Here is a 24,052-nt window from a genome sequence, read left to right on the forward strand (position 1 = left end):
CAGTAGCTAAGCAAACTGCAGCCAAGAGCCAACTGTATTTTTAAAAATAAAGTTTTACTGGAAAACAGTCATGTCCATTCATTTACATACTATCTACAGTAGTTTTGAGCCACTAAGACAGAGGTGAGTGGTGAAAAGATTTGGATCACATACCTAAAACATTTTTGACTGACTTCTATTATTCCAGGTAAGAAATACATAAACTGATGGAGAAACACAAAGCAAATTTAAGTAATCAAAAGAAAATCTATCTTCTAGTTTTATTTCTAAGCAAAACCAGAAGCATGCATCAAGCACACACACCACTGTTTTACTTTACACAACAGAGAGTGATTACCTGCCACTGCTGGGCTGCTGTGGAGAGTGTCTAGAATGGTCAGAAGGCTCGGACCGCTGGTCAGGAGACCGAGAGCGGCTGTGACGGGGAGGCCGGTCGTGGGATCGACCTGAATGGTCTGATGCCAGTGACTGGATTTCTGAAATATCTGTTAAACAAAAGGGTGCTGTTTATTTTCCCAAGATTATAGTAAAATATAAGGCACTCCAATGATAAAGGAAATAAATTACTAAATACAATTTCCCATACAATGGTGGATTTAAGCATTAACTTAAACTCAAACATGTCCGACCTTCCCACTTTAAGCAACAGATCACCTTGAGGGTCTCTAGAAACAGAACCACACTCACCGTCCCTCTCGGAGGCGTCAGCAGAGTGGATGCTGTCAGAAAGGTCAGGGACATTCAGCAGGGTAGCCCGCTCATCTCTCTGAACCACCATCTTTAACTTGCCCTTAGACCTCTCGATCAGCGTCTTCGCATCTGTCAGTGACATGTTTTCCGTCACGGTACCATTTATCTGCAACAGAAAAGAAACTGTAGTTTGAAGCTAAATGACAAAAATACAAGCATTAACTTAGACATGGACAGCAATATCTCAGCTGCTCCCAGGCTTGCTCTGAGAGCTAAAATATTCCCTTTACACTTTCCTAAACTATCAAAGTACTCCTTCCCGAAATGATAAACCTTCACTACACTCACTACACAGCTGCTCTGCCAGAGGAGCCCACATCACACCCTCTACCTCTTCCTGGTCACTTTCTGTGACTTATGAGCAAACCAATAAAGCTGACATTTCAGTAACATCTGGAGGAGTCATCAAAACCACTTAAAGTGGAACAACAGGCAAATCTGTCTACAAAGTAACTGTTAGTGAATAATATGCTTCTGGAGCTATTAATTCTCCAGGACAACACAACGCCCAAAGAAAAGCATCAGTCTTGACATGCAGTAACAGTCATGGCAGGTTATACCGTCCCCCAAATACTGATTTCTAATTCTTCTTGGAAAAATCCATTCAAATATGAAAAGGAGCTATGTGGTCACACTAGAACTTGTTTCTATTGCAGTTCATCAAAATGTTAAGAACATGACTATACCTTCAATACAACATCGCCTTCTTGAATATTGCCATCTCTTGCTGCCAAACTATCTTGTGAAATTTCCTTCACAAATATATGGCTGGCCAATCGAAGACCATATTCTGAAATAATATATTTAAATGTCTTTAGTGTAAAATCCCAAGACACTTAAATAGAGTTTAAAAGTATGAAACAAATAATCACTGCGTAAAGAAAGTTTTTAAGTACAATCAATAAGTTATTGGCCTTCCTGCAAAGAAGACATTTCCTCGTGTCATCAGAAGTTGTCACCATCAGTGTGAAAGCACAGGGCAAGTCCGTGGTCCAACAGCAGACTGACACTCATGCCCTCACTGTGCAGAGAGAGAGGACTGAAGAGAAGACCATCCCCTCTGACCTGTCAGGCTGATGCACCAGGTTCTTAGAAAGTTTAATGATAACAATTCTGAAAACAAATACCCTGGGAATCTCAATGATTTTAGTGATGACTTGTATTACCATGTGTATACAATTTTTGTTTCCCCCAGTTCCTACAGAAGAGGATTTTGGGTCCTAAACCCATCCAACTCCGAGAGGCATATGCAGAACATCAGCACGAGCCACTAGAACTAGGGCCTGGAAGGAGCCGAGCAGAGAGGGGAGCAGTTAAGGATGCCAGTCCTTCCAGCAGCCAGCAGAGCACCCAGGATGCAGCAGCAGGAACAGGACCTGTGGGCAGGGGAGCAGTCAGAACTAAAGATATTACCAGCAGAGTCCAAAAACCCATCCAGGGGCCTGCAGAGCGATGGACTATTTTTTTAAAATTAGAACAATATACAATCAGTATAATGTCTATAGGAACAAGATTGCTCCTGGTTGTGTTAGGAATCTAACTGGGAGCAAGAAAAATAGAAGGGAAATAAGTGTTATTTTTAAGGTGGGCTAAGACTTGCTACTCAGGCTTTTAGAAGCTACATCAAAGTTACAGTTTAACTTAAGGTAAATATACAAAGAGTGTTGACAAACAGAAATAACTGGGACAAAAAAAAAAAAAAAAAGACTTTACAGAATCTACACAGTCTACTCTGTGCTTCAGAAACAGTCATCATATCTCTCAGAAATAAAGTGTTGATTAAAAGACTGTCCTTATTTAGGATTTAAAAATTATAAATGGAAAAAAAATTATAAATGGCCCATACAGAGATGACTCTGAAATATTTCCTGTATATGAAAGAATCATTTATCCCAAGTATTTCTCTGGTAAATATGAAGGACGTGGGAGGCTCTACAGAGAAAAGCAGCAAGAGGCAGCCCCGTGCTCTGGCAGCAGGGAAAGGATGTCACCACAGTCCAGCTTCGGTGGAGCTCAGACCAGGCAGTACAGCACTCTGTGCCAGGGGAGGGTCACAGAGGGCACCTCCCCCTTGGCCCCGAGAAGCAAACACTAAAGCTGACGCTCCATCTAAGAAACACTGCCACTAAAGCTGAAGAGTGAGGTTGTGTGGTTGGGGGGGGGGGGCGGGCAGTGGCACAAACAGAATGGCTAAAAACAGACACAGCAGAAGGCATGAAGGAAGACGAGGCAAGTTTGATGAAGCCTAAGTGTAGGTAGAGTCAGGCACAGCAGCGCCCCAGAGGCCCTGTAACCCAAGGAGCAGAACCAACAGGAGCCCCAGGGACGAGCTCACAAGGGTGAGTGAGTCCAGTTAAGAAAGGGCGGTGTGGTGCTCCTCAGTGAGCCCCACCACCCCACCGCCAAAACCCATGTGGGTTGACTTGACAGTAGTGATCATTTTCTAGTGTGTATGCACCTCAAGCATCACACTGCACACCTCAGATATACACAACTTTACATACTAACACATACTGTTTATCACATGTCAGCAACGATGGGAGAAGAGAAGGTGCTGGTGGCCTGGATGAGGGGTGGGGGTGGAGAAGGGAGGAGCAGGACAGCAGGGCGGCTGCACACTCAGCAGACACAGGGAAGCCGAGCAGACAGCGGCGCAGGTAATCATGCCACAGTGAGTGTGGCTGGCCTGAGACACCAGGTGCAGAAGGACAATCAATGGGCTACTGTGTAAGAAACATGAGGAAACATTCCAAGAGGGACACGGGAGTTTTGCTGGAGATGTGCTGAGTCTGAGGGCCATGGAGGACGCTTCAGTGAACAGGTCTGAGCCAGCCGGGACCCTGGGGTGCACACAGGCGTGGGGAAGGAGCTGCACCATCATGAGAGCTCCTCAACACCCCAGGAAAAAATTCACAGAACACTGGAAGGTAGGATGAATATAATGAGCTTGCCAAGGCTACAGAAGGTGGGGGAAGCCCTGACACCCGCAGCATTGCAGAAGCCAAAAGAAAACATGAAAAAATGGAGTGGTGAACTATGAAATGGTGCTGAAAAGGTAAGATACAGACTGGAAATTCCTACTGGATTCAGTGTGACCAGTTCCAGGAGCAGATACCAGAGCACCCACCAGATACTGAAGTGGGGGGCAGTGACTAGTCCTGGGAGCAGGTACAGAGAGGGGGCTGAAGCGTGCGTGGTGAACGAGAAGCAGCATTTCTGAACACAGACCGTCTGACTAAGGAGTCCGTGGACAAGGGAGCAGGAGCTGTGAGGAGGGGATGCTTCAGGTTTTGGGAAAGCAAATCAAAGCCAAGCTGGAGAGACTATTGCGCCTTTTCGTCAAAGCTGTCACACAGTGCTTTCCTGTGTGGGAGAGACACACCCACAGCAGTGCTGCGAGGCCCCCACCAGACTCTTCCGGTATGGACTGTGACTACCTGAGGGCAAGCAGCCAGGCTGCAGCCACAGAGTTTTGACAGCTGCGTCCTTTCCTTAGAGTAGCATCCCAGCTCTCCATCTGGGGCAGCAGGCTGCCCCCCTCCCCAGCCAGCGCTCTCTGCGGGACGCGGATGCAGCCATGACTCAGCCCAACCCGAGCCTGACCACGAAGTCAACACTGCGCTGCAACTGGTGCAAGGACGGCAGGGCACCTCCTACTCACAGAGCTAACCTAACACTCCTACTGGACACGTTATCTGCTACAACAAAAAAGAGGAGGAAACTGACAACCCCTGAGGCCTGCAGTAACAGGATGTGCTTTTAATAAGCAAAAGGACACAAGAACAAAGATAACAAAGGACAACAGAGCAAAGATGTCAAGAGACAGCAAATTTACTTCTCATTAAAATCAGTCTTAAAATTCTCATGTGAAAAGGCTAGATTGGCAGAAAATACCTTCATTCTTCCGGGACTTCACCAGGGTGACTTTGGTGGGTCTAGCAGGCTGACTGGAGGCCACAGACCGCCTGTCAGACCGCGGGGACAGACTCCTCTCCCGACTGGCACTCCTATCTCGGCCCCAGCTCTTCTCGCTCCTCCTGTTTGCCAGGGCCCCACGGCCACTTCTCGGGTCATGCGCTTCCTCGTCGTAACTGTCCTCTTCGTTCTCAGACACAGGCTCAGGATCAGGACGATTTACTGGGATCTGAACTTTCTTCTTCCTTCGAATGGTCTACAAATAAGAAAGGGGACAGTATGAGTTGACAGATGCACCTTCAGTTCTTCGGAGAGGAAAATCACATTTTTCTGGTCTCATATTAATTATGAATAACAGACATAATAGATAAATATAACCAATTACTAAGAAACACATTTCCATACTGGTTATCTTTCCTGCTTTACTGGTAAAAGATCTGGTTAAGAAGCACATTGGAATCGAGGGCTAATAAAGTTTTTATTTAATTCAGAACACCTTCTACGTGTAATCATCACAAGCTTAAAGGGGAACTAGTAACTGCTAGTGGTCTGAATAAAGGCAGGAGTGCTGTACCCTTAACACCACTGAGCATCCCACAGAGCTACCAAACCACTGCAGGCCCAACTCCATTCCTTACAAGCTTCAGAATCCATCAGGACCAAGGACCGCAAGTGTCCTGTGGGAACTCTAAGAGGCAAATTCACTGCACCTCCACACTAACACTGGACGAGTATGCTGGAGCTAATAACTTCATGATACTTTATCAATATAAACTGCTCTCAGATTCTCTCTCCAAAATGTGTACCTTCTGGTCCAGGTATGAACCTCTTTCGGCTTTTTCTCCTGGCTGGCTCTGGTGGTGATTAAGTTTCCCTGTCCATTTCTTTCCCTCACTTTCCAGAAGATCAAGGTCTGTGTGCACTGTCTGCTCACAAAGGGGCCGCCTACTCCCTGGCCTGGACCCTGTCTCCCCACACTGTGTACACGTGCTCTCATCAGAGATCTGCAAGATCTCCTTGGGGAACACTCCTGTCTTCTACTTCTGACACCATCATCTACTAAAACTCTTACCTGTCCATCTTGTTTCTGACTCCTCCATGACCTCCTATTCTCCTAAATCCATCAACTCCCTCCTAGTTTCAACAGCCTTCTTCCCAAGTTTGACAAGATGTCAGGCTTGGGTGTTTGAATGATTTTCTGCAGCCCCAGGACCCCACAGCCCTGAGCCTGCTAAGTCAGGACCTAGCCGCTCCAGAAGGCCAGCACCAGTCCCTGTACTTTCAGGACCCTGTGGCCAGAGACCCCAGGACCAGCCTGGCTACCCTGGGCACTAGTCCTGGACACACAGGATCCTGACTCCATCTACCAGCAGGCCAACACCAGGACCCCTGGCCACACAGCCAGCCACCCAGTTCTACCCACCAGCAGGCTGACACCAGGACCCCTGGCCATGGAGCTTTTTAATAAAATCTGACATCCATGTATGATTGAAAAGAAAAAAAAAAAACAACTCAACTAAGTGCATATAGAGGGAACATAGCTCACATGAAAAAGGTCATATATAAGCTCACAGCTAACATCATATTCAGTGGTGTAAAGCTGAGAGCATTTTCTCTAAGACCAGGATCCCCACTGTCACTCTTTTACTCAAAGTACTACTGGAAGTCCTAGCTACAGTAATCAGACAAGAAAAAGAAATCCAAACTGGAAAGGAAGTAGGAACCTGTTGATGTGTGAGGATGACATGATACCACAAAGAAAATCCTAAAGACACCACCAATAAACTACCAGAGCTCATCAATAAGTTCAGCAAAGTTGCAGAATAAAAAACTAATACACAGAAATCTGTTGCATTTCTATACACTAACAACAAACTATCAGAAAGAGAAATTAAGAAAACAATCCCATTTATAAATTACATCAGAAAATAAAATTCCTGGGAGACAATCTAACTAAGGAGATAAAAGACCTAATTTGGAAAATAGAAAGACACAGATGCAAGAAACTAAAGACAAGAGGCAAACGTGGAAAGCTACAAGTTCATGGGCTGGAAGAATTAATGTTAACACAATCACACCACCCAAAGCAATCTACATACCCAATGTAATCCCTCTCAAAATACCAGTGGCATTTTCCACAGAACAAGTAACTCTAAAATGTGTATGGAAAAACAAAAGACTGAATAGAAAAACAAACCAACCAACCCAGAAATAATCCTGAAAATGAAGAATAAAGCTGGAGGCAACATGTGTCCAGATCTCAAACTACACTACATGGTTACAGCCATCAAAACAGCATGGTATTACCACCAAAACTGACACATTAATCACTAGAACAGAACAGGAAGCCCAGAAGATGAATCCAGACGGACACGGGTGATTCATCCTTGACAAAGGAGGCAAGAATATATAGCCTCCTCCATAAATGGTGCTGGGAAAACAGGACATCTACATGTACAAGGATTCCACTGGACTACTCTTTCACACCACACACAAAAAATAAACTCAAAATGGATATAAGATTTAAATATAAGATCTGAATCCATAAAACTCCTAGAAGAAAACACAGGCAGTACATGTATCTGCCTCTTCAGGCAAGGGAAAGAAGAATAAAAATAAACAAATGGAACTACATCCAACTAAAAAGCTTTTACACAGTGAAGTTAACAATCATCAAAACGAAAAGGCTGCTGACGAAATGGGAGAAGACATTTGCAAATGACATGACCCACAAGGGGTTAATATCCAAAATATACCAAAATCTTACAAAACTCAGTATCAACAAATACATAAATCAGTAACTCGATTGAAAACTGGGCAAAGGATCTGAATAGACATCTTTTGGAAGAAGACATATAGATGGCTAACAGGCACACGAAAACATGCTCAATATTACTAACACTCAGGGAAATGGCAATCAAAACCACAATGGGCTATCATCTCCCACCTGTTAGAATAGCGATTATTAAAAAAACAAGGGCAAATGACAAGCGTTGATGAGGGAGAAACTAGCACGAGTGTGGAGCAAAGGGAAGTACTCGTGGTCTGCTAGTGGGAATGTAACCTGGTGCAGCCACGACAGAAAATAGCATAACCCATCTCAAAAAATTAAAAACAGAACTACCATATGATCCAGCATATTCAACTCCTATTTATCCAAACAAAACACTGAACAGAAAAGATGTTTATGGAAACCCCCTGGTGGTCCAGTGGTTAGGGCTCCACCTTCCACACCAGGAGGCTCAAGTTCAATCCCTGGCCAGGTAACTAAGATCCCACATGCCACAAGGCCAAAATAAAGTAAGAAAAGAGAGAAGACATTTGCACTCCTATGTTCACTGCAGCATTATTTACAATATCTAAGAAACAGAGGCAATGCAAGTATCCATCAATAGATTAACTGATGAAGATTTGATACACACACACACACACACACACACACACACACACACGAATACTACTCAGCCATGAAAATAATGTGCCATTTGCAACAACATGAATGGACCTGGAGGGCATTATATTAAGTGAAATAATATGTGGAATCTAAAAAAACAGATGAACAAACCTAACAAGATAAAGATGGAGTTACAGATACAGTGAAGAAATGGGTGGTTGCCAGAGGAGGAGAGAAACAGAAGAGAGAAACCAAGAGGTACAAACTTCAGTTGCAAAATAAATGGGTCATGGGTGTGAAATGTATGGTGTGGGAAACACAGTAACTGTGCAATCCCTTTGTGCAGTGACATAATGTAGCTAGACTTATCTTGGTGACTTTGAAATGTAGAGAAATACAGAATCACTGTGTTGTTAAACAGGGACTAACACAGTGTTGTAGGTCAATTATACTCCAAAAACAAACAAATTTATAGAAAAAGAGGTCAGACTTGTGGTTATAGAGGTGGTGGGGGTGGGGGATTGGATGAAGAAAATCAGAAAGTGTTAAGCTTCCCTTTATAAGATAAATGAGTAGTAGGGGTGTCATGGACAACATAACAAATATAATTAAAGTTGATAAGACTAAATTGTAAGAGTTTTCACCTCAAAGAAAAAAAATCTTTTCTATTCCTTTAATTTTGTATCTCTATGAGGTGATGGATGCTTACTACACATACCATGGTCATCATTCCGTGAAGCCACATCAGCCTGCTGCACCCCTTCAACTTGCACAGTGTTAGCTGTCACCTGTGTCTCAATAAGGCTTGTCGTGTATGAGGACAAACTCTGATCCTGTGCTAGGTCCCCTCTGGGTGGCCGAACCCCCCCACTCTATGATGACATCATGCTCTACAAATTCATCTTACTTCAGAGAATCCTTTCATTTCTTCTGCAATCCTCTCATCTACCTCTAGCTGCCTTAGATTCTGTGGAATCGACTAACAAGGCTGCCCCAGACCATTCTCTGAGACATCATGCATCTGGACTGATTTGCAGAGATCAGTCACTTCACATCCCCTCCACGCCTACATGTTTTCAGTATTTCATTTATTTAGTCTTCCTTCCTGGTCTCAAAGACAAGTCCATCCTTCCTCCTCATGAGCAACACCCTTTCAGAAGAGCTTATTCTTATCCCTCCCCTCCTGCATGACCTTTCCTCATCATTTACCACTCCCTGCCCCAGGTACCACCCTATTTACCTCCAGCCTGTCCTCTGCCTACTAACTGGCATATGCATGTGCTACTCATTTCCAAGTCATCATCTTTTCTCTTCTTTTTGTGACTAACTTTATTCAAAGGGCTGCTCCACACTTAATACAATACCTTTTGACCACTAAGAGTGATCAGAGAAGGCCTCTCGGAGGGAATAACATTGAAGCTGAAGGTCAGCAAGGAGCAAGATGCTAGCATGCGGAAAGGACAGGCAGCTGAGGCCTGTGCTGAACACAGGAAAGGCGCCAGCACTGCTGCTCCCAGTACCGCCCTGCTGAGCCCTTCTCGGCCACATCTCCTGTAAGGCACCCCTAACGGCCTTCCTGAGTTTCGCCTCTATTTCCATCTCCTACATTTGGTATTAGAAGCTATTCTGTTAGCACTTTGATCGTCAACTGCTCCCTAGTAAGGTATAATCATATCCATCCAGCTTGTGGATGAATCACAAGCTGGAATCAAGATTGCTGGGAGAAATATCAACCACCTCAGATATGCAGATGACACCACCCTAATGACACAAAATGAAGAACTAAAGAGCCTCTTGATGAGGAGAGGAAAAAGAAGAGAGTGAGGAAGTTGGCTTAAAACTCAACATTCAAAAGACTAAGATCATGGAATCCAGTCCCATCACTTCATGGCAAATAGATGGGGAAAAATGGAAACAGTAACAGATTTTATTTTCTTGGGCTCCAAAATCACTGTAGATGGTGACTACAGCCTTGAAATTTAAAAACGTTTGCTCCTCGGAAGAAAAGCTATGGAAAACCTAGACAGCATTATTAAAAAGCAGAGATGTCACCTTGCGGACAAAGGTCCATATTGTCAAAGCTATGGTTTTTCCAGTAGTCGTATGGATGTGCAAGTTGGACCATAAAGAAGGCTGAGCACTGAAGAACTGATGCCTTTACACTGTGGTACTGGAGAAGACTCTTAAGAGTCCCTTGGAAACCAAGGAGATCAAACCAGTCAATCCTAAAGGAAATCAACCCTTAATACTTATTGAAAGGAGTGATACTGAAGCTCCAATAATTTTGCTACCTCATATGAGGAGTTGACTCACTAGAAAAGACTGTGATGCTGGGAAAGATTGAAGGCAGGAGAAAAAGAGGGTGGCAGAGGATGAGATGGTTGGATGGCATCACCGACTGGATGGACATAAGTTTGAGCAAACTCTGGGAGATGGTGAAGGACAGGAAAGCCTAGTGGGCTACAGTCCATGGGGTAGCAAAGGGTCAGACACAACTTAGCAACTGAACAACAACAATAACAAGATATCAACAGGGCTTCCCAGGTGGCTCAGTGGGTAAAGAATCTGCCTGCAATGCAGGAGATGCAGGTTCAAACCGTAGGTTAGACAGATCCCCTGGAGGAGGGCATGGCAATTCACACTAGTATGCATGCTCAGAGAATCCCATGGACAGAGGAACCTGGTGGGCTACATACAGTCCATAGGGTCACAGAGTTGGACAGGACTGAAGTTACAGAGTGCGTGCACACGCGCACACACACACACACACACAATACAAACAAAAACAAAGTAACCAATGGAGTCCTCAAAGCTTTCCCTATCATTCCCCCAGGAGAGTTGAGTGTACACCACTCCTCTGAAATCTGCGCCTGAAGCCCTCTCCATCTCTGGTTATGTGCATTATGCTGATGATTATGTGTACCGCCCCATGGAGCCTGCTGAAATTCAAGTTCCCTGAGAAGTATTTGCACCCAGTAAGTATTTAACTCACTGAAAAATATCCAATCCTGCTATGATTCTCCATTTATACTATGAATAAACCCACAAAGGCTTGCTGATCATGCCTGATTTTAACACAAATATTTTCTCAGGTTTTTTTTTTTTTTTGATGAGGACCATTTTTAAAATCTTTACTGAATTTGTTACAGTCTTGCTTCTGTTTTATGATTTGGTTTCATGGCTTCAAGGCATGTGGCATCTTAGTTCCCTGACCAAGGACTGACCCCTTCCTCACCCCCTGCACTGGAAGGCTAACAAGCCTTAATCACTGAACTGCCAGGAAGTCCCAACTGTGAAAATTTTGACAAAAAAATTGGGGGAAAATGCTTACTTCAAAACAGCCTAGCTGAATAAAAGATTTAAATATAAAATAAAATAATGAAATTTCATAGGTACCAGAATAAAACACAATATATACACTCATAACTCTGCTAAGCACCAAACGCTTAGACTTCCGTAAGCACCAAAGGCAGAGTCAAGTAAAAGTCTGACAGATAGGACCGGATAAAAATGAAAACATTTCCATGACGAAACAAGGTGACAGAAAAACAAACCAAAAAATACCATAAACTTATACACACTGAAAAAATAATTGGAAAAACAATGTATGCTGTATATACAACAAAGGCTAATCACCTTAATATAGAAACACTAGTGTGACAGCATCACGATGGAAGAGCAAAGGATAGGAACAGGCAAAGGAACATTATTGGAAATATACACACCACATGATAATCAAATCCACCTGTAATTTAAAAATCCTCATTTGACACAACGAGAGAAGCCACTGCAATGAGAAAGCTGTGCACCACAACTAGCGAGTAGCTTCCACTCACCCCAACTAGAGAAAAGCCCGCGCAGCAATGAAGATCAGGCACGGCCAAAAAAAAAAAAAAGATAAGACTCCTCATTTGATGGAAGTTTAGTCCATCAGCTTGGCAGAGACGTCAAGGGCTGATGAAACTAGACTCTCAAAACCTTACTGGTTCTCTGACTGGCAAAACAGCAACCCACGTAGCTCAAGTCATTCATGCCACCTGACTCCAAAAAGCCACTCCCAAGAAAAGGAACTGAATAAGCAGGTACAAAATAACAATTCTCAACACAACTTTTAAAAAATACCTGTGGAAAAAAAAAAAAAATACCTGTGGGAGCTGGACACTTAAATGCCCATGAGCAAGCGGGGGAGGAAGAGTAAGGTGTGCATACACTGAGACACTACACAGCCATGCATCCACACACTCGAGCGTTCACATAGCTCATCTCTGGAAAGTTTCTGCCCATTCACTTCATAATGCTTTTTTTTGGTATGTTCAGAATTTCAGTAAAAATTATACATGTTCAGTACACTATAAACACTTTTTCTATCTTCTCTTCACCTACTGTTAAACAAAATGAAGCATATTTATGGTAGTTATATTGTCAAAGGAGTTCTAAGATTTTAATTCAATGGAAAAGAAATTTACTGAGCCTAACACTCAGGGAGGGTTTTAGTTAATGGAAAGATATAAACTGACAACCATAAATATGTAAGAGAACAGGGAAGAAGGAAGACTAGCAGATCAGAAAGCAGGAGGGAAGGAGCCGGTTACTCAGAACTGGGCAAGGGTGGGGAGCATATATCACATCTGAGGTTCTTGCAATGAAAGGCCACATTGTAAGATACTATGGCTTTATCCTCAAACAGTGATGAAAAACTTGGCATCAACAGATGACATGATCCACTCTCTTTAGATGCAGAACTGAACAACTACCCTTTGGTGACTGAACAGAATTCCACCCAACCCTCTACAGCTTCTCCCTGAAGAGCGAAAATATTTGCCCAACATGAGTTCCACCTTCCCAAATGACGCAGACAAGCAGTGAGAGGAGGACTCGGGTTGCTTTGTACATGTGCTGTTTCAAATACATAACAGAAAATCATTGCTTCTTATAAATCACTGCTATGGTGAGAAAGTCTGGAGTACAAATAACAATTTTCCTGGATGTATTATTGATGTGGGGCATATACACTGAACATTCTGCATGAAAAAATAAAACAGTTCCATATTCTAGAAGAATGAAGTTGGAGCTAAAGCCCATAACTTCAGGTACAGGAGGAAAAATTCAATTTATCTAAGGTACTCAACTGGAATATGCAGCAACTCAACCAAAGAACACTTACTCAATTTATAAAAACCAACAATTATAAAAATTAGCCATTTGCTTCTGTAAACATTACAATCTCATGTTGTTATAAAAACTGTGAAAAAACTCTACCATCAACTAGCCAGTCTGCACATGAACCACACGTTAAGACAACATCAGAGTTACAGCTGTAAAAACACAACTACAATGAAAATTCTGAACACACCTACACATTAGAAGCTGCCTGTCATTTGGAATGCGGTAACTGAATACTGGGAGCGCTGCCATGAGAAAAGTAAGGACACTGCTGCAGAGTGTCCATACCAGTGGACATGGCAGCCTGCACCCAGTGACAGGGCCTCCGACTGGGGGTGAGGGCAGTCTCAGGAAGCACCCCTCTGGCTCTCAGCACAGCTCCCAGAGGTCATACCAAGGCAGGCCTCCTCACTGCTGCTCTCTCCACTCTGCTGGGTCCACTGTGGTTCAGCCAGTCTGCTGCAAAGCAGAAGGTTCTCAAGGGACAGGGCAGGACAGTCTCTGCCTTCTGCTCCATACACAGGAGCCAAGGCCTCACAGAACCTCAATCAGGCATTTCAGAGTTTAGATGAAAAAGAAAAGGGTAGCCAAGTGGCTAAGGTGCTCCTCTATGTAGAAATATACATGTATATGTATATATTTTTTTGGCCACATGCGTGCAGGCACCTAGTTCTCAGACCAGGGACTGAACCCATGCCCTGCAGTGAAAGCACAGAGTCCTAACCACTGAACAGCCAGGAAAGTCTCTATGTAGATGTAATTTTTTTAAAGTAGGATTTTAACATTAAATCCATTCTCTGTCACAACTGCCTAGTTTTAACTGTGATTTGAGGCCAGTTACTGAAAGCTGAGCGCTGAAGAATTGATGCTTTTGAACTGTGGTGTTGGAGAAGACTCCTGAGAGTCCCTTGGACTGCAATATCCAACCAGTCCATTCTAAAGGAGATCAACCCTGGGACTTCTTTGGAAGGAATGATGCTAAAGCTGAAACTCCAGTACTTTGGCCCACCTCATGCGAAGAGTTGACTCATTGGAAAAGACTCTGATGCTGAGAGGGATTGGGGGCAGGAGGAAAAGGGGACGACAGAGGATGAGATGGCTGGATGGCATCACCGACTCGATGGACGTGAGTTTGAGTGAACTCCGGGAGATGGTGATGGACAGGGAGGCCTGGCATGCTGCGGTTCAGGGGTTGCAAAGAGTCAGACACGACTGAGTGACTGGACTGACTGACTGAGAGATTACTGAACTTTATTTCTTACTAAAAACAAGAAAAACAGGGGGAAAAAAAAAACTTTAAATATGAAGTAAGAGCATAGCAAACATACGAAAAAACAACAAAAGTACCCTGAACAACTCTAACAAAACAACCCTTACCACTCTCTCTTTCCTCAAACTGTATCACAGTAACAAGGTAGCAACGCTATGTGTTTAAGGGATGACATAAACTTTACCTATTAAACAAATCCTGTAACAGAAAAATACGGCTATAGACTTTAAACGGATTATATGTCAAGATTTCACCTAATTTAAGTGTTTTTTTAAAAAAAGGAAATATTAAGCCATAAAGAAGTAATTATTTAACCAGGAATTCCTTCCTTCCTCTACAATCAAAAAAATCCTGGAATCTGAGCTTTGAGAAAATACACACCAGTAACAAAACGTACCACCAGTATCAGAAGAGGTGCTCTATGTGTAAATAACTTGAACTACTGTCCCAGATTTTATTTTCTTAAATGGGAAGAATGAAATCAAACACCAAAAACATATCAACAGTGCAGCTGGTACCTTTATAAAGTTAGAGGTAAAAAACACTTACAATTTTTGCATTTTTCCCACTTTTCCTTAGTTGCTGAACAGCAAACGCATGCTCAACATTATCCATGGAGACTCCATTAACCATTGCCACCCGGTCATTTTCCCTAAAGAAAAAAAAAGATCAAAACAACATGTTAGACAGAATCACACAGATAAGTTTATAAAGGAGTTTTCAAGATAGGATTTTAAAAAGATATTCCCATTATGGGCTAATTAATCTATCTTCAGATCAATAATTATAAACATGTACAACTATTTTCTTTCAGATCACCCACAAGAAATGTTTAGCAAGTAACTAACCACAGGTCATTTATTATTTACCTATTAATACAAAGGTTCCTGAAAGGATTGAACAGGTATACTGCTGTTGTTGGTCAGTGGCTAAGTCATGTCCAATTCTTTGCAATCCACTGGACTGTAGCACGCCAGGCTCCTCTGTTAATGGGATCTTCCAGGCAAGAATACTGGAGTGGGTTGCCATTCCCATCTCCAGGGGATCTTCCTGATTCACGGATCGAACCTGGGTCTCCTGCATTTGCAGGCAGAATCTTTACCACTTGATCCACCCTTGAAACCCTGATCAGGTACTATAGCACACAAAATGACCTCTGCTGGTACAGTTACATGCATTCAATGATACTAAGTCATAAGCCTGGAAAAAGTTATTCTATCTTTAAAGATAAAGCCTTTCTCCTTCCAGTTTTCTTTCAGTCCTCCTAATCATACTCATGTTTTTGCAAGTGCATTTTTTGCCTCTCTTCAATCTTGCTAATCTTCCTGCTTAACAAGAAATGGTAAGACTCTTAGTGAGCAGCTCCTGAAGGCTAGATTCTACTCCAAACTGAGTAACAAGTTTTATTTTCACTATCTTTATTTTTTACAGCGACCTACTTAAGGTAAGTGAAACTAGCTTTCCATTTATGACAGATAAGCATAAACACATATTAATTTAGAGGAATCACTAGCATGATGTGCTGGTGGCAGAGGGCAGGAGAGTACCTGTGACCTGGTGCCCATGAGGAGAAAGAAGCACACTTACTGCAGCTGTCCTTCCGCAGGCCCCCCCTTCAGCACATCTGAAATCACGATGGAGGTTTCCCCGCTCTGGAAATGTGGATTATCTCTTCCACCAGATATTGCAATTCCAAATCCAAATCCAGGAGCCTGAAGTAACAATTAGAGTAAAATGTCATTATCAGGTCATCGTCTACAGTCAGTCCTACACAAAACACTCCTCACTTGTCCAGACACGCACGAGGATGAGAGATCCCGGTATGGGAACACAGCTCTAATGAATGTAATGCTGGGTGGAACAGAAAACTGAAAACTGCCAACCACGCCAATGTTAAGAACTACCACACACTTAAAAATTCTCAACACTGAAATTCTCAGTTCCTTTTGGCTTATCAGGTTTCTTGAGGGAATTGGCAGTGCCCCAGTATGATCACCACAAACACTGGCAAACAATTCATAAATGACTCTTATCTGCAACAGAAAGGAGTATAGTGTTGGTATGTGCTACAAGATGGGGAACCTGGAAAACAATGCTATCTAAAGGAAGCCAACTACGAAAGACCACACACATATACAATTCCTCTTATACGAGATTCAAGACCAACACGTTTAAGACAAAGTAGACTGGTGATCTGCTGAGGGCCAGGGTGGTGGAAGGAGACCCAACCAGTCCATTCTAAAGGAGATCAACCCTGGGATTTCTTTGGAAGGAATGATGCTAAAGCTGAAACTCCAGTACTTTGGCCACCTCATGCCAAGAGTTGACTCATTGGAAAAGACTCTGATGCTGGGAGGGATTGGGGGCAGGAGGAGAAGGGGATGACAGAGGATGAGATGGTTGGATGGCATCATTGATTCGATGGACGTGAGTTTGAGTGAACTCCGGGAGATGGTGATGGACAGGGAGGCCTGGCGTGCTGCGATTCATGGGGTCGCAAAGAGTCGGACACGACTGAGCAACTGAACTGAACCGAACTGAGGGTGGTGGAGACGGATGGAGAGATGGGGGAGGAATGGTTTATGAGTACATTATTTCTTTTTAGGGTAATGAAATGTTTAAAAAGTGGTGATGGTCCTACAGCTCTGTGACTAAACTAAAAAGTCACTAAATTATACATTTTAAAGGGTGAATTGTATAGTATATGAATTACATTGCAGTAAAGCTACCGCCCACCCTCCCCAAAATAAGGCTAATGTGAAAAACAAACAGAAAAACATCTGGGTGGCCAAAGTAAAGGCAGCTGCCTGAATTTATGTTTCCAAAATAACACAAAGCAAATCACTAGGCAAAACCATACCTTTGGTATAATTCAGAAAAAGAGAATATCCAAATTTCAAAACAGCTAGACACAGGGCTCAAATTTCAAAAATAAATAAAATAGGAAATATTAGAAAGAAAACAACTATTAGTACGCAATGAGAAAACGTAAGAGACTACAGAACAAATTCAAATAAATGGGATAACTCAGATCATGGAAAATTTTGTAAGGAAATACAGATTATTGAAATCGACTCTATTAGAAATTACATTTAAACAACCCAATTTCTGGAGAAGAAACAGAGATAGTTATGAGGAAATTATCTCACAAAAAATACCAGGCACAGATATTTCACAGGGGAATTCCACCAAAACATCGATGTCCAGAGAGCCTTGGAACTCCATGAGTTGTTCCAGAGCATTCTAACATTAAAGGGAGATTTCTGAACTCTTCTCAAGAAGCAATTATAACACTGACATCTAAATGTGATAATGACTCCCCATGATCAAAATAGAGCCCCCTCCAAATAGTACAGCCTAACACCATTTTTAAAGGCCTACATCATATAAATACACCATGACAAGGTGGTTTATTTCCAAAACTGGTGTTATTAGGAAAGCCATTATATAAGAGTTATATACTAGTAAAACTAGTGGGGGGGGGGTGGAAATTCAGAGATTAAATTCATAGGCCCTGAAAAGGCCTTTGACAAAATCCAACATTCACGACCAAGGGGTGGGGTCGGGGGTGGGGGGTGGGGGGTGGCGAATTAAGAAGACGCTTTCAATCTATTTTAATATTTTTTTCCCACACACATTATTTGAAAAGGAAAGGAGTTACTTTAGGAAGTCTCTAAGGTAATGATGGATATTCACATTTCATTTTATATCGGTAAGTGACAGTTTCTTAGGAGGAGGCTGTAGTGTGCAACCTGAAACTGACACAGAGGACCTTCTGTATTTGTTGTTACACGAACACCCGTCCACTGGCCCATTCTGGACTTTGAATGGATACTTTATCCATCGTGATTTTATAATAGCATGAAACTGAAAGTCGTTTTGTCATGTCTGACTCTCTGCAAACCCATAGACTATACATACAGTCCATGGAATTCTCCAGGCCAGAATACTGGAGTGGGTAGCCTTTCCCTTCTCCAGGGGATCTTCCCAACCCAGGGATCGAACCCAGGTCTCCGGCATTGCAGGTGGATTCTTTACCAGCTGAGCCACAAGGGAAGACCAAGAATACTAGAGTGGGTAGCCTATCCCTTTTCCATCTTCCCAACCCAGGAATTGAACCAGGGTCTCCTGAATTGCAGGTAGATTCTTTACCAACTGAGCTATCAGGGAAGCCTTATAAGAGATGTCTTTAGTCATCTGGAAAATACTTCAAATGATGACACATTCCATCATTATATAACACTTTTTAAAGTTATGCTTTAATGAATATCACCACCAATGCAATCACAGTCTTAAAGTACTGCAAAGTATTGAGCTCATCTCATGGTGGCAGATACTCCAAATTTTTGTGAAAAAATTCAATTTTCCTTGCCTGGAAACAAATATTATCAGCTGTCTTCCTTAAAGGAACAAGTAGTTACTGGAGAGAAATACCTGTCAAACATTCCAGTCTGGATAATCATTCCTTCAAATAAAAACAGTGTCACATACACCAATACGCAGCTGGTTGAGCTTGCAATTCAATCAGCACATAAGTACTTCACTATAAAGCAGAAATGCCTTATGCATATTTCCCATTTCAATATATGGTAGCATGCTAGTATCTTTTAATTTTTGTATTTTTTAATACTTTTCTTTACTTTCTGACTATGCTGCATGCGTTTTCATTGCTGTGCCCGGGCTTTGCCTAATTGCAGCAAGGGAGGATTATCTCTAATTGTGTTGCATGGGCTTCTCTTGTTGCAGAGTAGGGGCTCTTGGCCACATGGGCTTCCGTAGTTGCAGCTCCTCTGGCAGATGATTTTTTAAATGTCTTTTCACAAGCTGACATAGTAAAACTAGTAACTTTTACTACTTTCAGTTACTCTGCAGCAGAACTGGAAGCGCTCTTAGGGAGCCCAGGGCTCCCTGAGGGTCTAGTGCCACACTCCTTGATCTGTCAGGGCTGAGGCCAGATTCACCTCATACCTCTGCTGCTGAAACTTCACTACAAGTATCAACACAGTGAAAAAGACAAGTGATCTTTTTGTGTTGTTATGTAAATAGTTTGTACTAAGTACAAAAAGACTTCAGAGACCTTCGGGGTCCTCAGCCCATACTTCTGAAAACACTGACATTAAAAACCACTGAAAAATGTGGGGGGAAAAAAGAGCCAATGAAACACACAATTCAAAGATATGAACTGTTAAAACTCATAATTAGAGAAATACAAATTAAAATCACATAGAGAATGGTAAAAAATTAAAGTATAACAGCACATTTTGTTGAGGAGGCTACAGCAAAAGAGGCCCCACTGCTAATGGTCACGCAAAGTGCTGCAGCTCTGTGGGGAGGAACCTGGCAATCCTAACGAAATCACAAACTGTTTACTCACACAACAGTAAGAAAACACACATGTGCACAGTCATTCACTGCAGACTGTTAGCTGCAAATACTGGAAAAAACTAATGCCCAAGGGTTATCTCCAGGGCAGGGTTGGGAGGGGTGTGTTCAGTTCAGTTCAATTTGCAACCCCATGGACTGCAGCACACCAGGCCCCCCTGTCCATCACCAACTCCCGGAGTTTACTCAAACTCATGTCCATTAAGTTGGTGGTGTCATCCAACCATCTCAATCCTGTCGTCCCCTTCTCCTCCCTCCTTCAATCTTTCCTAGCATCAGGATCTTTTCCAATGAGTCACTTCTTCACATCAGGTGGCCAAAGTATTGGAGTTTCAGCTTCAGCATCAATCCTTCTAATGAATATTCAGGACTGATTTCCTTAACGACGGACTGGCTGGATCTCCTTACCATCCAAGGGACTCTCAAGAGTTTTCTCCAAAACCACAGGTCAAAAGCATCAATTCTTCTGCGCTCAGCTTTCTTTATAGTCCAACTCTCAGATCCATATATGACTACTGAAAGAACCATAGCTTTGACTAGATGGACCTTTGTTTGCAAAGTAATGTCTCTGCTTTTTAATATGCTGTCTAGGTTGCTCATAGGAGTCTTTTAATTTCATGGTTGCATTAACCATCTGCAGTGATTTTGGAGCCCAGGAAATAAAGTCTGTAACTGCTTCCATTGTTTCTCCATCTATTTGTCATGAAGTGACAGGACCGGATGCCATGATCTTCGTTTTTTGTTTAAGACAGCTTTTTCACTCTCCGCTTTCACTTTCATCAAGAGGCTCTTTAGTTCTTTTTTGGTTTCTGCCAGAAGGATGGTATCATCTGTGTCAGTTCAGTTCAGTTGCTCAGTCGTGTCCGACTCTTTGCGACCCCATGAACCGCAGCACAACAAGTCTCCCTGTCCATCATCAACTCCCAGAGTCCACCCAAACCCATGTCCACTGAGTCAGTGACACCATCCAACCATCTCACCCTCTTCTCCTTCTCCTGCTTTCAATCTTTCCCAGCATCAGGGTCTTTTCCAATGAGTCAGCACTTTGCATCAGGTGGCCAAAGTATTGGAGTTTCAGCTTCAACATCAGTCCTTCCAATGAGCACCCAGGACTGATCTCCTTTAGGATGGACTGGTTGGATCTCCTCGCAGTCCAAGGGACTGTCAAGAGTCTTCTCCAACACCACAGTTCAAACGCATCAATTCTGCACTCAGCTTTCTTTAGTCCAACTCTCACATCCATACATGACCACTGGAAAAACCATAGCCTTGACTAGATGGACCTTTGTGGCAAGTAATGTCTCTGCATTTTAATATGCTGTCTAGGTTGGTCATAACTTTCCTTCCAAGGAGTAGGTAAGCGTCTTTTAATTTCATGGTTATAATCACCATCTGCAGTGATTTTGGAGCCCAGAAAAATACAGTCAACCACTGTTTCCCCATCTATTTGCCATGAAGTGATGGGAGCGGATGCCATGATCTTAGTTTTCTGAATGTTGAGCTTTAAGCCAACTTTTTTTACTATCCTCTTTCACTGTCATCAAGAGGCTCTTTAGTTCTTCCTCACTTTCTGCCGTAAGGGTGGTGTCATCTGCATATCTGAGGTTATTGATATTTCTCCTGGCAATCTTGAGGGATGTGTTATTCTTTGGCTTTTTTTCTTCCTTGGGAAGAAGCTAGGAGTAATCTTTTATTCTGTGTGCTTTAATGCTTACATTTATATCTTGCTTGATAGTTCTTCTTTTTCAAAAATTTAAAATGTAACACAAAAATATTAAAGAAATACCCCAAATGAAAATGTCAGGAACTCTCACGGAGAGGAGAGATGAGTAGCTACTTCTGAAGATTTGCTTGTGAACAGTGAGTGCAGTTCTGGCTGCAGGAGACAGGGCCTCAGAGCCAGCAGACCTCACACTGTGGGGCGTCATCCTGCTGTGTCAGCACTCCCTAGGCTACCTTCATGACTACCCAGGAGGTCTTTGATGCTGAGCCCTGGCTGCAGATGAGACTCACTTGGGATCAGTGTCAAAAGTGCTTGACGATTTCCAGCCCCTCAACAGATATCAATTAAACAATACTAGATGAGGGCGATGGCAGGTATTCTTTTAAAAATCTCACATCATGCAAAATGCCAAGCTGGATAATTCCCAAGCTGGAATCAAGATTGCGGGGAGAAATATCAACAACTTCAGATATGAAGATAAAACCACTCTAATGACAGAAAGTGAAGAGGAAATAAAAAGCCTCTTGATGAAGGTGAGAGAGTGAAAAAGCTGGCTTAAAACTCAACATTCAAAAAACTAAGATCATGGCACCTGGTCCCAACACTTCACAGCAGACAAGGGAAAAGTGGAAACAGTGACAGATTTTATTTTCTTGAACTCCAAAATCATTACAGTCGGTGACTGCAGCCACAAAATTAAAAGACACCTGCTCTTTGGAAGGCAAGTCATGACAAACCTAGACATATTAAAAAGCAGAGATGTCACGTTCCTGACAAAATTCCACATAGTCAAAGCCATATTTTTCCAGTAGTCATGTATGGATATGAGAGCTGGCACATAAAGAAGCTGAGCGCAAAGAATTGATGCTTTCAAACTGTGGTGCTGGAGAAGACTCTGAGAGTCCCTTGGGCTGCAAGGAGATCAAACCAGTCAATCCTAAAGGAAATCAACCCTGAACATTCACTGGCAGGACTGATGCTGACGCTCCAATCCTTTGGCCACCTAATTCGAAGAACCAACTCACTGGAAAAGACCTTGATGCTGGGAAAGAATGAGGGGAGGAGGAGGAGGAGGGGATGAGAGAGGATGAGATGGCTAGATGCCATCATTGACTGAATGGATATGAGTCTGAGCAAACTGGGAGATACTGAAGGACAGGGAAGCCTGGCATGCTAACAGCAACAAAGCGATTCTAATGGGCAGTCAGGGCTAAAAATGTCAGTCTTCAACACTGTGAACATCAGACGTGAGAGACACTCACAACTCCACAAGGCTCAGCGACCCCCCTACACTCCCTTCTCCCAGGGAAGGCCCCCTCTGAAACCTGTGCAGACTGACACTGTCACCACGGTTTCATCTGGCCTCTCCTCCATTGCACCACAATCTACTCTCCATTGGGCTGCAAGGATTATTATTCTAGAGCAAATCTGACTCTGCTGTTTCACTACCCTCCACATTTGCAGTATCCTGAAAGGCATGGCCAACACACTTCCCAGCACCGGTCCTGGCTCTGACACTCGTCACCACTGCTCCCACTTCAGTAGTCCACGCACATCAAGCTCTGAGCTTTCACATTCTTCTCTGCTTGGGATTCCTATGGCTCCTCACCCTTTGACATTCAGGTTCACTGCTGTCTCCTTCCTAAAACCATCCCAGCCCTCCACGGGCAGCAGTCCTGTCTTGAAGGCTCCCTGAGCAACCACACCCAGTCCGACCCCACACAAGCACAGTAAGTAGCCTGGATGTCAGAGCTCCACTTGGGAGGGAGCTACACATGCTTCTACAGTCCCAGCTAAGCCCAACCCTGCACCAGCCTAACACAAAGTGGCTGAACAACGTTAGTGCACTAGGGCACTATAAGTATCTGACTGACTATTCCATTTAACTCCATTTCCCTTTAGAGTTGTCTTTTTTACAACTAGCACGAATTTGAGCACTAAATACTCATTAGCAGCCATAGTAGTTTCAAGGATTTAGAATTTTCTGCATCTCCAAATAAAAACCCACAGACATTCACAACAAAACCAGGTAACCAATACACCCCATTGACGACGCAGGTGGAGAGGATCAACACCTGTTTGATGTGCATGCTCCCAACTCGAGAACCACAGGCAGCTGATGTCCCCCAAACTGGAGGAACCCCCAAATAACTGATGTAATAGCAGGTGAAATCAGTCATCAATGAGAGCAAGAGCCTGCAGAGGGCCTGAATGGTGGGAGCGGTGTCACCCCAGGACTTTGCAATACGGACCCTCCAGGCCCTGTGAAGACTGCGGGTTCAGACTCCAGGGGACAGGAGAGCAGAACATACAAGGTGCGGAGGGCACAGACCTAGAAAGCGTCCAAAAACAGTAGCTATGTTTCTTGAGCACGAGCATACACATACAAGAAGACTAAGCCAATTTCTAAAAGCTCAAGAAGGCTAATTTCCCATAAAAATGAACACAAAAGGGA

The 24,052-nt window shown here is 43.1% G+C and overlaps 1 protein-coding gene across 9 annotated transcripts in view; it reads right to left on the minus strand.

Annotated features, from left to right (window-relative positions):
• Positions 1–24,052, minus strand: part of TJP1 (tight junction protein 1) — a 259,314-nt gene that overhangs the window by 42,649 nt on the left and 192,613 nt on the right. For all 9 annotated transcript variants that reach the window (XM_061394641.1, XM_061394644.1, XM_061394640.1 and 6 more), the window contains 6 exons: positions 16,080–16,204; positions 15,042–15,144; positions 4,645–4,921; positions 1,437–1,540; positions 688–856; positions 338–485 (listed from right to left, as the gene is read on the minus strand). In XM_061394641.1, coding sequence (XP_061250625.1) covers positions 338–485; positions 688–856; positions 1,437–1,540; positions 4,645–4,921; positions 15,042–15,144; positions 16,080–16,204 — 926 coding nt within the window. The remainder of the gene's footprint in view (positions 1–337; positions 486–687; positions 857–1,436; positions 1,541–4,644; positions 4,922–15,041; positions 15,145–16,079; positions 16,205–24,052) is intronic.

Source organism: Bos javanicus, chromosome 21 (genome assembly GCF_032452875.1).
Source record: "Bos javanicus breed banteng chromosome 21, ARS-OSU_banteng_1.0, whole genome shotgun sequence".
NCBI classification, from domain to species: Eukaryota; Metazoa; Chordata; class Mammalia; order Artiodactyla; family Bovidae; genus Bos; species Bos javanicus.